This window comes from Pogoniulus pusillus, chromosome 22 (genome assembly GCF_015220805.1).
Source record: "Pogoniulus pusillus isolate bPogPus1 chromosome 22, bPogPus1.pri, whole genome shotgun sequence".
Classification (NCBI taxonomy): Eukaryota; Metazoa; Chordata; class Aves; order Piciformes; family Lybiidae; genus Pogoniulus; species Pogoniulus pusillus.
The window spans coordinates 2,029,749-2,043,844 of NC_087285.1; the positions used below are offsets into that span (position 1 = coordinate 2,029,749).

At 55.2% G+C, this 14,096-nt stretch overlaps 1 protein-coding gene across 16 annotated transcripts in view; it reads left to right on the forward strand.

The window, feature by feature from the left end:
* LOC135185089 (protocadherin gamma-A4-like) overlaps positions 1-14,096 on the forward strand; it is a 223,480-nt gene that overhangs the window by 154,730 nt on the left and 54,654 nt on the right. Inside the window, exon 1 of one of the 16 annotated variants that reach the window (XM_064161456.1) lies at positions 10,971-11,034. The exons of 14 other annotated variants lie outside the window; for them this stretch is intronic. In XM_064161456.1, the coding sequence (XP_064017526.1) occupies positions 10,990-11,034 (45 nt within the window). In that variant the 5' untranslated portion in view covers positions 10,971-10,989. Of the gene's footprint in view, positions 1-10,970; positions 11,035-11,208; positions 13,423-14,096 lie in introns of those variants that run through there. One more of the 16 variants, XM_064161450.1, reaches the window with a different exon arrangement.

Below are 14,096 nucleotides of genomic sequence, written 5' to 3' on the forward strand. Positions count from 1 at the left end.
TTAATGGTTGACATCAGATAGTGTTTGGACTGAAAGTGGCTTTTAAGGGGGTCTTGTACCTGTCTCGTGTGAAATGTCTTCAGATATCGCGTTGGTCTGCCGGTAGTGATAGTAACGTCCTCTTTGTGTACCGGAACGCAGTGTGTGTTTTCTAGATCGGAGGCATTTCTTCCTCAGCGCCAGTAATACTCTGAGGCGTTCCTGCAAGTCCCTTGTTGCTTGTGAGAATTTGCTTGGCTGACTCAAACCCCAACCGCTCCGGATAGCGGAAGGTATTGAGCTAAATTACTTCTTTCAAAGTGTTAAATCATAAAACACTTGGGCGTGACTGGATGGTCGCCTTGGTGGCAAGGCACCACTGCCTGAACATGAGCCAATAGTGTGCCCAGGTGGCCAAGAGAGCCAGTGGCATCCTGGCCTGCATCAGGAATGGTCGAGTCAGCAGGAGCAGGGAGGTCATTCTGCCCCTGTACTCTGCGCTGTTTAGACCTCACCCTGAATACTGTGTTCAGTTCTGAGCCCCCCAGTTTAGGAGGGACATTGAGATGCTTGAGCGTGTCCAGAGAAGGGCAACGAGGCTGGGGAGAGGCCTTGAGCACAGCCCTACGAGGAGAGGCTGAGGGAGCTGGGATTGGTTAGCCTGGAGAAGAGGAGGCTCAGGGCAGACCTTATTGCTGTCTACAACTACCTGAGGGGAGGTTGTGGCCAGGAGGAGGTTGCTCTCTTCTCTCAGGTGGCCAGCACCAGAACGAGAGGACACAGCCTCAGGCTGAGCCAGGGGAAATTTAGGCTGGAGGTGAGGAGAAAGTTCTTCCCTGAGAGAGTCATTGGACACTGGAATGGGCTGCCCGGGGAGGTGGTGGAGTCGCCGTCCCTGGAGCTGGTCAAGGCAGGACTAGACGTGGCACTTGATGCCATGGTCTGGCCTTGAGCTGTGTGGTAAAGGGTTGGACTTGATGATCTGTGAGGTCTCTTCCAACCTTGATGATACTGTGCTGCTGTGATACTGTGATACTGCGCTCTTCTGAAGATGGAGTTAAAGGTCTTGATGCTTCCAAACTGAACTTTGTGCTTGAGGATTTTATGCGACACTTCTTTTGTATTCAGAGTATGAGTGAAGGTGCTAGAAAGCAGTGTGCCTCACCTCATCTTCTGCCCAGGTGCCTTCCAGACGTCACGGCCGCTCCAGAAATGTAATGGTAGTCTTGCTGTGAATTAATTATTATGAGTTATGGCTTCTTATGCATTATGAATCATCAATTGCTGCTTTTTATGTCCCCGTCCAGCCTGTTCTGCGTCATTATCCCTGATGTAGCAGAGTTTGATCTTTAGCTACGAAGTGTTTTAATGGATGCAAACAACCCGTGAGGAACAGAGTAGCATCAATCTGAATAGCTTTAATGGCTACAAAAGTTGTTTTCTTCTTTTGTGCTCCTTACCAGCCGGTAAGCACATTAAGACTCTTACTACCCCTGGAATAATTTTGGGAGAACGATCTTGTCCGTGAGAAGTAGTTCATGCAGCACGCTTGTGGCCCATTTTGAGGGTTAATCTCCGAAGGGTCCTTGACTGCCCTACAGGCACATCTCATCTGCTTTACTGTTTAACAGCTTCACAGAGAAGTGGAGTTAGAGGTAGCAGAGGTGTAGCGATATGTCCTAACGTCGACATAAAGACCGTTTGTTTGCTCGGCAGCGTTAATCACAGCATGAGACTACACAGTTTCACATATGTTCTCATCGGGAATGGTTTGTGGCTAGTCCTTTGTTAGAATGAGCTTCTTGACAAAGAACAGTCTGTTCTCTCACAGTCGTTTGCTACTGCTCGAGGAGGGAAAGCGAATTCTCTAGTCTGAGTTATACTATCTTCCAAGGGTGTGGCAAGAGTTGAGGGACTTGAGTTATCACCAGGACTCTGAATGTGCATAGTGGTCACCTGCGAAGTCATCTCTGGTTTGGAGGGGCAGGAGTGTCAGGAAAATCTGCTGTATCTGTAGTTTCCAAACCTGTGGTCTGTGTAGCACTAGAAATTATCCAGCTGCTCATAGTGGGACCTGCTCTCTCCACGCTCTTCTTTGCAGAGTCTTGCGTTCCTTGTTTTCCTTTGACGGTTGTCGGAGAGGTGGTGGTGGTGGAACTGAGGGGGCTGAAAGTACCTTTCACAGACATGTTTTACCTTTTCTGTTCTCAGACTACCCCACGCCGGGAATGTTCTACATAGAGACCACATGTCGCTGTGTTTGTCATGGCTTCTCTAGCGTTGCCCTTCTGATTTTCCTTCTTACGACTTCTTTTTTTTTATCCTTTCTGTCTTCTTTCTATGAGACTTTGTCTGTCCTGGGAGAGATACCTGACGTGTTGCAAACAGTTTGGACACCACCACGGAGGAGTACACCACTCCTCTTTACTATTCTGGGAAGAGCACGCTGGTGAATGAAGTGCTCTCCGCATAAGGGTACCTCTTTCTCCCCTTCCCGTCCATGTTCTTAGACCTACTTCACGGGAAGAAGGAATCGTGAACAGATGTTTTAGCCCATTTGCTGTCCTTGCTCTAGAGCACGAAACTGCAGGAATTTCTATGAACTGTAAACTTCTCAAGAGTTTTGAGAGTTAAATGTGTCCAAAAGTGGCATGCGGTGATTCTGGCCTTGTAAAGGTTTGTCATTTTCTGCCAGTCTCTCTGAGAGGCTTATAAAATACAAGACAACGACAGCCCGCAGCAATATCAGGAGTTGTTGGAACGTGTCAGATGGTAGCTGTACAGGAACGCAGCTGTACTTACCTGTACTTACCTGAGCTCGGCTGCACAAAATTTGCGCGCTCCCCCACCCCTCGGTAACAGGTTCTGAAGCCGAACTCCTCACTTCCAGTTCGAAACAGACCTGCCTGACTCACCTTTCCGCTAGAAGGAGAAACTTCCTCAAGCTGACAGCTGAATCCTGCCTTTCCGTGGCCAATGGCGCCGACTCCCGGCCGCTGCTCATGGTGTGGCTCAGAGTGCGAAGAGCGTTAGGCGGTTGCGGTGGTGTCGCGGCGCCTCCGGGTGCCGCTGTTGCCCGCAACGGAGAGGCTCTGGAGCCGCGGCTGAAGCCGCAACAGCGTTCAGCCCCGGCAGGCTGCTCGCTCGGTTTGCGCTGGCCGGAAAGGCAGCGGCACGGGCAGCAGAGGCGAGAGGCGGCGCAGCACGGGGCTCAGAGGCGTCCGTGGCGGAGCAGAGGTCGTTGCCCTCTGGCGGACCTTGTGTGCCGAGAGCAGCTGGAAGGGAGGGCAGCGGCAAGAGCGAGGAGAGCTCGGAGAGCGCTGCACACAATGCCATTCAGGCACAGCCCGAGCCCGAGGAGGTTCCGACCTGCCGGGCGAGCGCTGCTGCAGACCGCTGTGCTGCTGGGTTTGTGCTGTCAGGCAGCGCCGAAGCCGATCCGCTACTCCATCCCCGAGGAGCTGAGCAGAGGCTCGCTGGTGGGGCCGCTGGCGCGGGACCTGGGGCTGAGCCCAGCCGAGCTGCCGGCACGCAAGCTGCGGGTGACGTCTGCCGCTAAACGGCAGCTGCAATACTTCACTGTGAGCGAGGAGAGCGGAGAGCTGTACGTGAGCGAGAGGCTGGACCGGGAGGAGATGTGCGGCGAGGCACCGACCTGCTCCGTCAGCTTCGAGGCGCTGGTGCACAACCCGCTCAACGTTTTCCGCGTCGAGGTGGACATCCAGGATGTCAACGACAACGCGCCTCGGTTTCCTAAAGAAAACATGCACTTCGACGTTATCGAATCCACACCCCCCGGGGCCCGTTTTGCCGTGGGAGCCGCCGAAGACGCAGACGTGGGCAGCAACTCTCTGCAGGGCTACGAGCTGGAGGCAAACAGGTACTTCGCGGTGGAGGTGAAGGAGAAGCAGGATGGTAGCAAGTTCGCGGAGCTGGTGCTACGCCGACCGCTGGACCGGGAAAGTGAGCAGAGCCTGCGCCTGGTGCTGACGGCGCTGGACGGCGGCGATCCGCCCCGCAGCGGCACCGCCCAGCTCTACATCAACGTCACCGACGCCAACGACAACGCCCCCACGTTCGCATACGACCGGTACCGAGTGAGCCTGCAGGAGGACGCACCGGCGGGCTCGATGGTGTTGAACGTCTCGGCCACCGACGCTGACGCCGGCACCAACGCCCACATCACCTATGGCTTCGGGAAAATTCCAGCCAAGGTGCTTCAGAAGTTCCTGGTGAACTCAGAGAGCGGGACAATCACGCTGCAAAAAGCGCTGGACTTTGAGGAGACGCGAGGCTACACGCTGCTGGTGGAGGCAAGGGACGGGGGCGGTCTGGTGGCACACTGCGAAGTGGAGGTGGAGGTGCTGGACGTGAACGATAATGCGCCCGAAATCACCATGCTTTCAGTGTCGAGCCCGGTGCCTGAAGACGCTCCTGTCGGCACGGTGGTGGCCTTGGTGAACGTGAACGACCCGGACTCCGGGGAGAACGGTCAGGTACGGTGCGAGATGTCGGGAGAGGCGCCGCTGTCACTCGTGGCATCGTCGGGAGGCTCGTACAAGGTGGTGACGGCGAGCGCGCTGGACCGGGAGCAGGCAGCCGAGCACCGCGTGACGCTGGTGGCCAGGGACCGGGGCAGCCCGGCGCTGTCGAGCAGCGCTGAGCTGGTGCTGGAGGTGTCGGACGTGAACGACAACTCACCGGTGTTCGAGGAGGAGGTCTACAGCGCCTACGTGGCCGAGAACAACGCGGCAGGAGCGCAGGTGCTGAACGTGCTGGCTCGGGACGCGGACACGGGCGCCAACGGGCGCGTCAGCTACTGGCTGGAGGGAGGCAGCGCAGGCGAGGCGCCACCGCCGGTGTCCGTGGAGGCGCGGAGCGGCGCCGTGTACGCGCAGCGCTCCTTCGACTACGAGCAGTGCCGCGAGTTCGCGGTGGCGGTAAGGGCGCAGGACGGCGGGGTGCCGGCGCGCAGCTCCACGGCCACGGTGCGCATCTTCGTGCTGGACCGCAACGACAACGCGCCGCGGGTGCTCTGGCCGACGACAGCAGCGGCGGCAGGAGGCGAAACGCCGCCGTTCGAGGTGGTGCCGCGCTCGGCAGAGGCCGGCTACCTGGTGGCCAAGGTGGTGGCGGTGGACGCGGACGCGGGGCGCAACGCGTGGCTGTCGTACGAGCTGGTGCAGGCGGCGGAGCCGGCGCTCTTCCGCCTGGGGCTGCACAGCGGCGAGGTGCGCACGGCGCGGGCCGTGTCGGAGCGCGACGCGGGCAAGCAGCGGCTGGTGGCGCTGGTGAAGGACCACGGGCAGCCGGCGCTGTCGGCCACGGCCACGCTGCACGTGGTGCTGGCCGAGAGCTTGCAGGAGGCGCTGCCGGAGCTGAGTGACAGAGACACTGTGTCCGAGCTGACTTCTAACCTAAACGTCGTTCTCGTGGTGGCTCTCGCTGTGGTGACCGCGTTATTAATTTCCACAGTCATTTTGACCTTGTTCTTTAAATGCCGACGTTCGCAGACTCCTCCCATTTTCGTAACCTCTGAGAAGGAGATGTACTCCAGTTTGGGCTCGAAAGCAGCCTACAACTACTACAGTAACACACTGCCCTTGCCTTACTCCTACGAGGTGCGTTTAGCCTCCGAGTCGGGCCAGAAGGACTTCACATTCCTGAGACCAGGGACGGCAGCACAATCTCAGTGTCTCCTTGCGGGAGAACCCGGTTCAGGCACTCAGTCTGGGAAGGACTCTCCTACCCCTGGGAGTTCGGGACAGGTTAGTCACAGAGGGATGTCTGTCTGTGGATCTATGTGAAATCTTCTCCTTTCCCTGTTCTGCTGTCAGTGCTGTGGGCGGCAAACAGAGCTCCCCTTGGCCTTCCCCTGTCCTGCTCAATAGTTCGGAGGCACGGGTGTGTGTGTGTGTGATCTTATCTCTTCCTTCCGAGCTGCCCAGTCTCATCTGTGAATTGTCGGTTGTGCGTGGAGCAGTGACAGTTTGTGTACACTTAGACTCCTGTTGCAGTTTTGCATGCCAATCCTGATATCTCACTGTCACTTGTCTCAGAGCCCAGCACTTGAGTCTCCTCAATGAAACTGTTTGACGAAATGAACATTTCCAGTGGTCCCCAGGAAAGGACTTGCACTCACATAGCTTCAGAAAGTGAAAATAGTAGATAAGTCTAATTTGTTTAACCACAGATGCAGCAGATGTGGGGTTCCTGGTGATAAATGCACTAACTGCAAGTGATCCATCTCGAGTGAGTAAATCCTGAGTAACATCCAACATAGCTGGAGATGCAAATCTTCTCAATAGCACTAACATGTAATAGAAATGCAGCAGAAGAGCAGCTGTGTAGTGAAGGTGCATTTCTTACCAAGTAGGTGTTCCTGTTTTAGGGGAAGGAAAAGGAGCACAGCCCATCTCCTGTCCTCATCTCTGCTAAAACCAGTCTTTCCTCCCTACAGAGAGATGTTCCTACATTGGCTTTCTTTTTTATCCTAATCCTGGAGGCCTTCGAGGTGACTTGTACCATGATTTGGGTGGAGAATTGAGTAACATAGTCATATCTGTTCAGCATGTGCTCACCTGGGTCATTATCATACTGAGGGTGTCGACTTTGATCATCCATTTGCAGTCAAGGAGGCAAAGATGATGGAAAAGTGTCTTGAAGCTGCTTCTTTTTATTGTTTTAGCCTTGCTTCACTAGTTGTCTCACAAAGGGGACTGCTTTATCTTCATTCCTTGCTTCAGCCACCTGGCAGCCCAGCTCTGTTGATCTCCATTCCCAAAGGCAATATAAATATGTTGTCAGCATCTGAGTCCCCTTGATGTCCACTAAACCTGCATTCCTGCCTCAGGGTAAGCTGGACTGTTAATCTCACAGTCAGCACTGATTGCTGTCCTGCTCCAGGTGCAACTTGCACTGAGCTGGGGTGGTGGGTGGACATGGGATGGAGTGAGGGCAAAAGTGTCATAGAATCAGAGAATGGTTTAGGTTGGAAGGGACCTCAAAGCTCATCCAGTCCCAACACCCCACCATAGGCAGGGCTATCTCCCACTAGACCAGGTTGCTCAAAGCCTCATCTCACCTGGCCTTGAACACCTCCAGGGAAGTTGTGGAGCACAGAATCACAGAATGTGATTCATAGATCACATTCAGTGATTCTGTGCTCCACAACATCCCTGGGCAACCTGTGCCAGTGTCTCGCCACCCTCACTGTCAAGAACTTCTTCCTAACATTCAGTTTCAGTCTCCCCTCTGCCAGTTTAAACCCATTCCTCCTCCTCTTGTCATTACAAGACCTTGTAAATAGTCCCTCCCCAGCCTACTTGTAGGCTGCCTTCAGATACTTCAAGGTCTCCTTGAAGCTTTCTCTTCTCCAGGCTGAAGAGCCCCAACTCGTGTCCAGAGAAGGGCGACAAGGCTGGGGAGAGGCCTTGAGCACAGCCCTACAAGGAGAGGCTGAGGGAGCTGGGATTGTTTAGCCTGGAGAAGAGGAGGCTCAGGGGTGACCTTATTGCTGTCTACAACTACCTGAGGGGTGGCTGTGGCCAGGAGGAGGTTGCTCTCTTCTCTCAGGTGGCCAGCGCCAGAACGAGAGGACACAGCCTCAGGCTGCACCAGGGGAGATTTAGGCTGGAGGTGAAGAGAAAGTTCTTCACTGAGAGAGTCACTGGACACTGGAATGGGCTGCCTGGGGAGGTGGTGGAGTCGCTGTCCCTGGGGCAATTCAAGGCAGGACTGGACGTGGCACTTGGTGCCATGGTCTGGCCTTGAGCTCTGTGGTAAAGGGTTGGACTTGATGATCTGTGAGGTCTCTTCCAACCCTGATGATACTGTGATACTGTAACTCCATAGCCTGTCCTCCTAGGAGAGGTGCTCCAGCTCTCTGATCATCTTTGTGGCACTCTCCTGGACTTCCTCCAGCAGTTTGATGTCCTTCTTGTGTTGGGGGCTCCAGAACTGCACACAGTACTGCAGGTGGGGTCTCACAAAGTTTGATCTGCTCTTTCATTCACTGTCTCTGCCAGATGGAGTGCTCCTCTGTGATAACACTACATGCTCTATCCCAGTGTACCCAGCGAGGGTAACCACTCTGTAGTTCTCTTTCCTCTTCTAGTTGCTTCTTTTTGGACTCTGGCCCTCCCAAAAGGAAGATGTTGCATACACTTGTACATTTCTACTCCATCTGGGGAGCAGGTGCCTCACTATAGAAATTTGAAGTCATTGTTGCTGCTGGCTCCTCCAGAGCCATGCCAGGGCCTGGAATAATGCTGGAGTGTGTGGTTTTGCCTGGGATTTTCCTTGAACCCTTCCCTGAAGTAATTCCTGGTGCAGAAGAACGGAATCTTTCTCTTTAGCTCTTGCACATTTTCACTCCTTCCCTTCCAGATGAGGTTATTTCAGGAGCTCTGAAACTGAAGTATCACATTCAGTGCTGAGGCTTCCCATCAAACTGACTGACTTAATTTCTCCAGATCAGTGGAAATACAGGGGGGATGGATGTGTTCAGTCTTCCATCCATGCCTTTCCTGAGATGTTCTCTGCTGCTTGGGTGTCCTGCTGCTGCTGGGACAAAGTGGGCAACAGAACCCTGAATATGGTTTGTGTGTGTGTGAGGAGAAACTCCTTAGACTGTTATATTTGTGTTAAGAGTTTAGGAAAGAGATGAACTGGGGACAAAACACCCAGAAATCCAGTTTATTTCAGAGAAAATACGTGGTTGAAGGTTGTTGTCTCAAAGGGAGCTGTGGATTTTAATTTTTATTGAACATGTAAGAGAGAAAGGTCATTGGGAGTTGGGTGGATAAGGGCTTGTGGACAAAGGAATCTGCTCTCAGCACTGCGAGCCTGCAGACCTGGTCTGCTCCAGGAGCTTCAAATCAGACAGATAATGTGTGCTTGAGTGCAGCTGCAATGGGCAGAAACGTCTCATTTCCCTTCTCAGTCTTTGCATTGCTCCAAGTCAATTAAAACGCAAGTTTAGATGACTTAACACTGGGTTTTATCGGCGTGAAACGTTATACTTTTATCACAGTCTGTGAGCTGGTGATAAGAATGCTAAGTAGCACTGATAAGGTTTATCTTAGCGGTGATTATTCAGTAGGAAAGGAAATAGCTGAGCACGCAGAGAGGAAAGGCTGTGTGTGTGTGTTTGATATCGTTGGCTCTTGATACAAGTGCAGGAATGCTGAGGTGTCTGGGTGCTCACGGCAGTTAACCAGACTACAGGACGAGGTCACATAGCCACAGCCGAGGTCCTTCTCTCTATAGCTGATTTCTTGTCCCCTACGTCGGTGCAGATGCTTTTCAGCCCTTCCACAACACAGCCACGATAAGCAGCGAGATAATTGCTGACCAGAAACATTCCCGAGGGAGCCCTGCAGGGCATGGAGAGCCTGCTCGTGCTTCTCCATGGGAAGTGATTTATAGTTGGGTTCCTTTCCCAGACTCACTCTTCTTTATGAGGCTCGGCTTCGGCTTTTGGAACCAGAGGCTTGCAGAACTGTCTAGGTTGGAAAAGGTTCTTAAGACCGAGCCCAACCTTTAACCCAGCACTGCTAGGTCACCACTAATCCGTGTCACTGAGCATCACTTGGACACTGCGTTTGTCGGCGCTTTGACAGCGCTCCTGACGCTGTCTGGCCAAGCTCCCTTGGCCCCCCTTCCCATCACACTCTGGCAGTTGCGGGGGTGTCGGGCAAGCAGGGCCGAAATGAGGTAGTTTTATCCGTGTGGGGGCTCGAAAAGTCGGGAAAACCCGGCGAATTGTTGTTAGCAACAAGCCCAAACGTAGGCGGGGAGTCCGGGAAGTGACTGGTTCTCGCCCAGGCGTTGCCAGTGCCGCGATCTATGCGGTGCCGGGACCCGCAGGGCCGCCCGGGAAGGGGAACCGCTCCCTCTCCTGGTGAACCGGCACGGTGCAGACCGTGATTTCCTTGCGCCTGCTGGAAACCGTTACCGGGGAGTCAAACTGAGAGTAAACCGAGATGTCTGCTCTCTGGGGCGGGGTGTAAAATTGTCTGCTGGGGCAGTGGTGGCGGTGGGAAGCAGGAGAGTCGATGCTCCTGGGAACCCTGTAGCGGGAGCTGCGGACGGAGGAGCTGCTCCTAACTCGGCAGCACCAAATCCGCGTCGTTTTCCCGGCGTCGCTGCTTTGGTGGCACAGAGAGGCGCCACGATGCGACATCGTGGGGTGTCAGAAGGGATCGATTAAGCACTTGAATGGAAGAACCGGCATTCCGAAGGTCCCGAGGGACAATTGGACCCGGCTGTTTTTAACAGGGATGGCTCACTCCGGCTCCCTGCTTGTCCCTGACTACCTCTCCTTTCCTTATTGCCCTGTCTGCCTCTTTCCAGCTATTTTACCCCGGGGGATACTCCTCACCCCTCTCATTTCCATATCGCCCCTTTTGGCGTCATCCTCTCCACCAACTCTTAGACCTTCCAGCCCTCCCTTACAGGCGATCTTGGTCGGTGCCTGATCTTCGCCGCTTCTTTCAGCCTGGTTGTCCTTATTTATCTGGGTTTCTCGAAGGGTTTTACTCTTCCTCCAGGGTAAACAGGTTTGACTCCGCTGCCGTGGGGCTGGGGAACGCCGCTCTCCCTCTCGGCGGGGCTCGCCGGGCAGCTGGCCCCGCGGAGGAACTCCCGTAACCCTGCGGCCGCTCTGTGCAGTTATTGGCCGGAACTCTGTGTGCCGCTGTCGGCCAATGATGGAGCGGGGGGGATCTGGCTGCCCGGCCCCGTTCGGAGCCGGGATGAGGCGCAGAAGGTCTCAGAGAGAGCCTGGGAGGGAGGGAGGAAGAGAGAGAGGGGGGAGGAAGAGAAAGAGGGAGGGTGTGAGTGAGTCACGGCGGAGCCTGCACAGCAATGCCCGCCCGTCTGCCCGCCGGACGCCGCTTCCCGGGGCGAGCTGGGCAGCGGCATGAGGGGACGAGTTGAGGTTTTGTAGCCAAGGCTGGGGCCAGGGGAGGGGGGGGCACAAAGCGGAGAGAGCGACCGTCCTGTGCGATGACCGGCGTTGCTGTGAGGAGACGCGGGGTGACGACGGGGCAGGTACTGAGCCTCTTGCTTTTGTTCGGCCTTTCCAACTGGGTTTCCGCGGCCATTCGCTATGCGATCCCCGAGGAGGCGCGGAGAGGCTCGGCGGTGGGGAACGTGGTAGCAGACCTGGCGCTGGACCTCGGGAGGCTGCCGGGCCGCCGTCTGCGGGTGGTGTCCGGCGGCAACAAGAAGTACTTCGGGGTGGATCTGACGAGCGGGGCGCTGCTGGTGAACGAGCGAATAGACCGCGAGGAGCTCTGCGGTGCGCTCTCTCCCTGCATGCTCAGCTTTGAGATCTTGATGGAAAAACCGCTGGAGCTGTACAGCGGCACCGTGGAGATCCAAGACATCAATGACAACGACCCAGTTTTTCCCAGCAGCCAGGCGAGGTTGGAGATCAGCGAGTCCGTGGCGGCCGGAGCGCGCTTCCCACTAGAGAGCGCGCAAGACCCCGATGTGGGAGTTAACTCTTTGCAGACCTACCAGCTCAGTGCCAACCCACACTTCGCGCTGGACGTGCAGACAAGGGTGGATGGCAGCAAGTACGCGGAGTTGGTGCTAGAGAAAGAGCTGGACAGGGAGGAGCAACGGGAGCTGCACCTGGTCTTGACGGCGCTGGATGGAGGCAGCCCGCCACGGTCGGCCCACGTGCAGATCCACATTGACGTTGTGGACGCCAATGACAACGCCCCAGTCTTCAACCAGTCCACCTACAAGGCGAACGTAAGGGAGAACACACCCAGCGGGACTCTGGTGGCCAAGATCAGCGCATATGACCTGGATGATGGTCCCAGTGGGGAAGTCGTCTACTCCTTCAGCAGCCACACGCCCGCCAAGGTACGAGAACTGTTTGTTCTGGACTCGGCCACGGGGGAGCTGAGGGTCAAGGGGCAGCTGGACTATGAGGAGACAAAGCTGTATGAGATCTACTTACAGGCTAAAGACAAGGGTGTCGTTCCTGGTGTGGCTCATTGCAAAGTCCTGGTGGAAGTTGTGGATGTGAATGACAACACTCCAGAGGTGACAGTGACTTCTGTGTACAGTCCTGTGCCTGAAGATGCAGCCCCAGGGACGGTCGTAGCTTTGCTGAGTGTAACGGACTCGGACTCCCACGACAATGGCCTAGTGAACTGCTTCATTCCCTCTGGGATTCCATTCCTGCTCAGCTCCTCCCTCAAAAACTACTACACATTGAAAACAAAAGCAGCTCTGGACCGGGAAAAGGCATCAGAGTACAACATCACTATCACAGCCAAGGACTCGGGCTCGCCACCCTTGTCTGCAGTAAAAACCATCTTGGTGCAGGTGTCAGATGTCAACGACAATGCACCCAAGTCTTCCCAGGACTCCTATGATGTCTACGTGCTGGAGAACAACATGCCTGGCATCCCCATCCTTAACGTGAGCGCCACAGACCCGGACCTTGGGCGCAACGCCCATCTCTCCTACATCCTCTTTCAGGGTGACCCTACTGTAGGCCACCTCTTCTCCATCAATCGGGAGAATGGCACCCTCTACCTGCTCACCTCCCTGGACCACGAGGACCAGGTGGAGTTCAGCATGATGGTCCAGGTCCAGGACGGTGGCTCTCCGCCTCTGGCTACTAATGTCTCAGTCAGTGTATTCGTCACTGATGTCAATGACAATCCCCCAACTGTGCTGTACCCTCAGCCCAACACCACTGACACCTATACCGATGTGGTGCCACCAGGCACTCCTGCCGGGTACATGGTCACCAAGGTGGTGGCGGTGGATGCGGATGCAGGGTACAATGCCTGGATCTCCTATACCCTGTTGCAGGCCACTGACCCCAGCCTCTTCTCAGTTGGCCTGCACAGTGGGGAGATCTTCACAGCCCGCCAGCTCCGTGAGGATGATGCTCCCCAGCACACGCTAGTCATCCTGCTGAAAGACCATGGGGAGCCTGTGCTGTCTGCCAGCGCCACTGTCTCTATCTCTGTGGCTGAGGTGGCCAAGGAGGTGCTCACTGACCTCACTGATGTAGCACCTGCCAATGATCCCAAGAGGCACGTGACTTTCTATCTCATCCTGGCTGTGATTTTGGTGTCAGCAGCTTTCTTCATCACCATGTTGTCAGTGGGCATCTTCAAGTGCTACAAGTGGAGGCAGTCAAAGGAGCTGTACAACAGCTCCAGGAGCACCATGTACAGGACACCAGGGCCCTTCCACCACATTGATGCTGTGCGGGGTGGCTTCACACCCCCCAACTTCTACCACCAGGTCTATCTCACCACAGACTCTCGCCAGAGTGATCTCCTGTGTAAAAAGCCCTTCACTTCCAGCCCCTTGGGCAGTCGCCAGAGCACCATGAGGAATGGTGAGCCAGGGTTGTACCACCAGATCGTGGGCACTGCGAACCGGCTCCCTGCGCCTGCTGAGGTAATGTAGCTCCTTCCATGCCATGTCCAAGCACCGGGCAGAGTCATGGTTCCTCTGTGCCATATGCATATGGTTTCAGATGGGGGCTGGGGGGGACTATCCAGTCATGCCATGCCTCGGAAGTGGCTGACCAGGTCTTCTTCAGAGTCAAATGAACTGTCCTGGATGTCGATGACATTTGTACTGTGGTGAGCAGGATCACATGAGCCAATATGCTCAGGGTAACAGAATTGCGTCTTTCTGGTGCGGTTTTGGGTCCACCATGCATGAGTAAGCAGTAAATGCTGATGTCAGCTTGCAGCCACTTGCAAATCCTTGGCAGAAAGGTTGTTGCTAATGGTTATTTCCTTCCGTTTGCAAAAAGACAGCCAAGGGGGGCGCTTGTAGGGTCAGGCACTGGGAGGGGAATGTAGCCTCTCTGCGTCGTGTCCTGGTGTGGGCTGGGGAGGTACTGGTGAAAATGGGGCTGGGAGCCTCCAGATGCCAGCAGGGGACTGAGGTGTCACTTCCCGTGTGTAGCACACAAAGCTGAAGGGTGATGCTGGTTCCTCCTCTAGACAGACCGTGGCTACAGAGTCCTTCCTTTCCGTGCCTCACTTCATACTGGTTTCCTGATGATTCTGGTTTCGTTTCCATGGAGTTCTTGTCGTGACGTTCTCTTCAGGCAGGGTGTG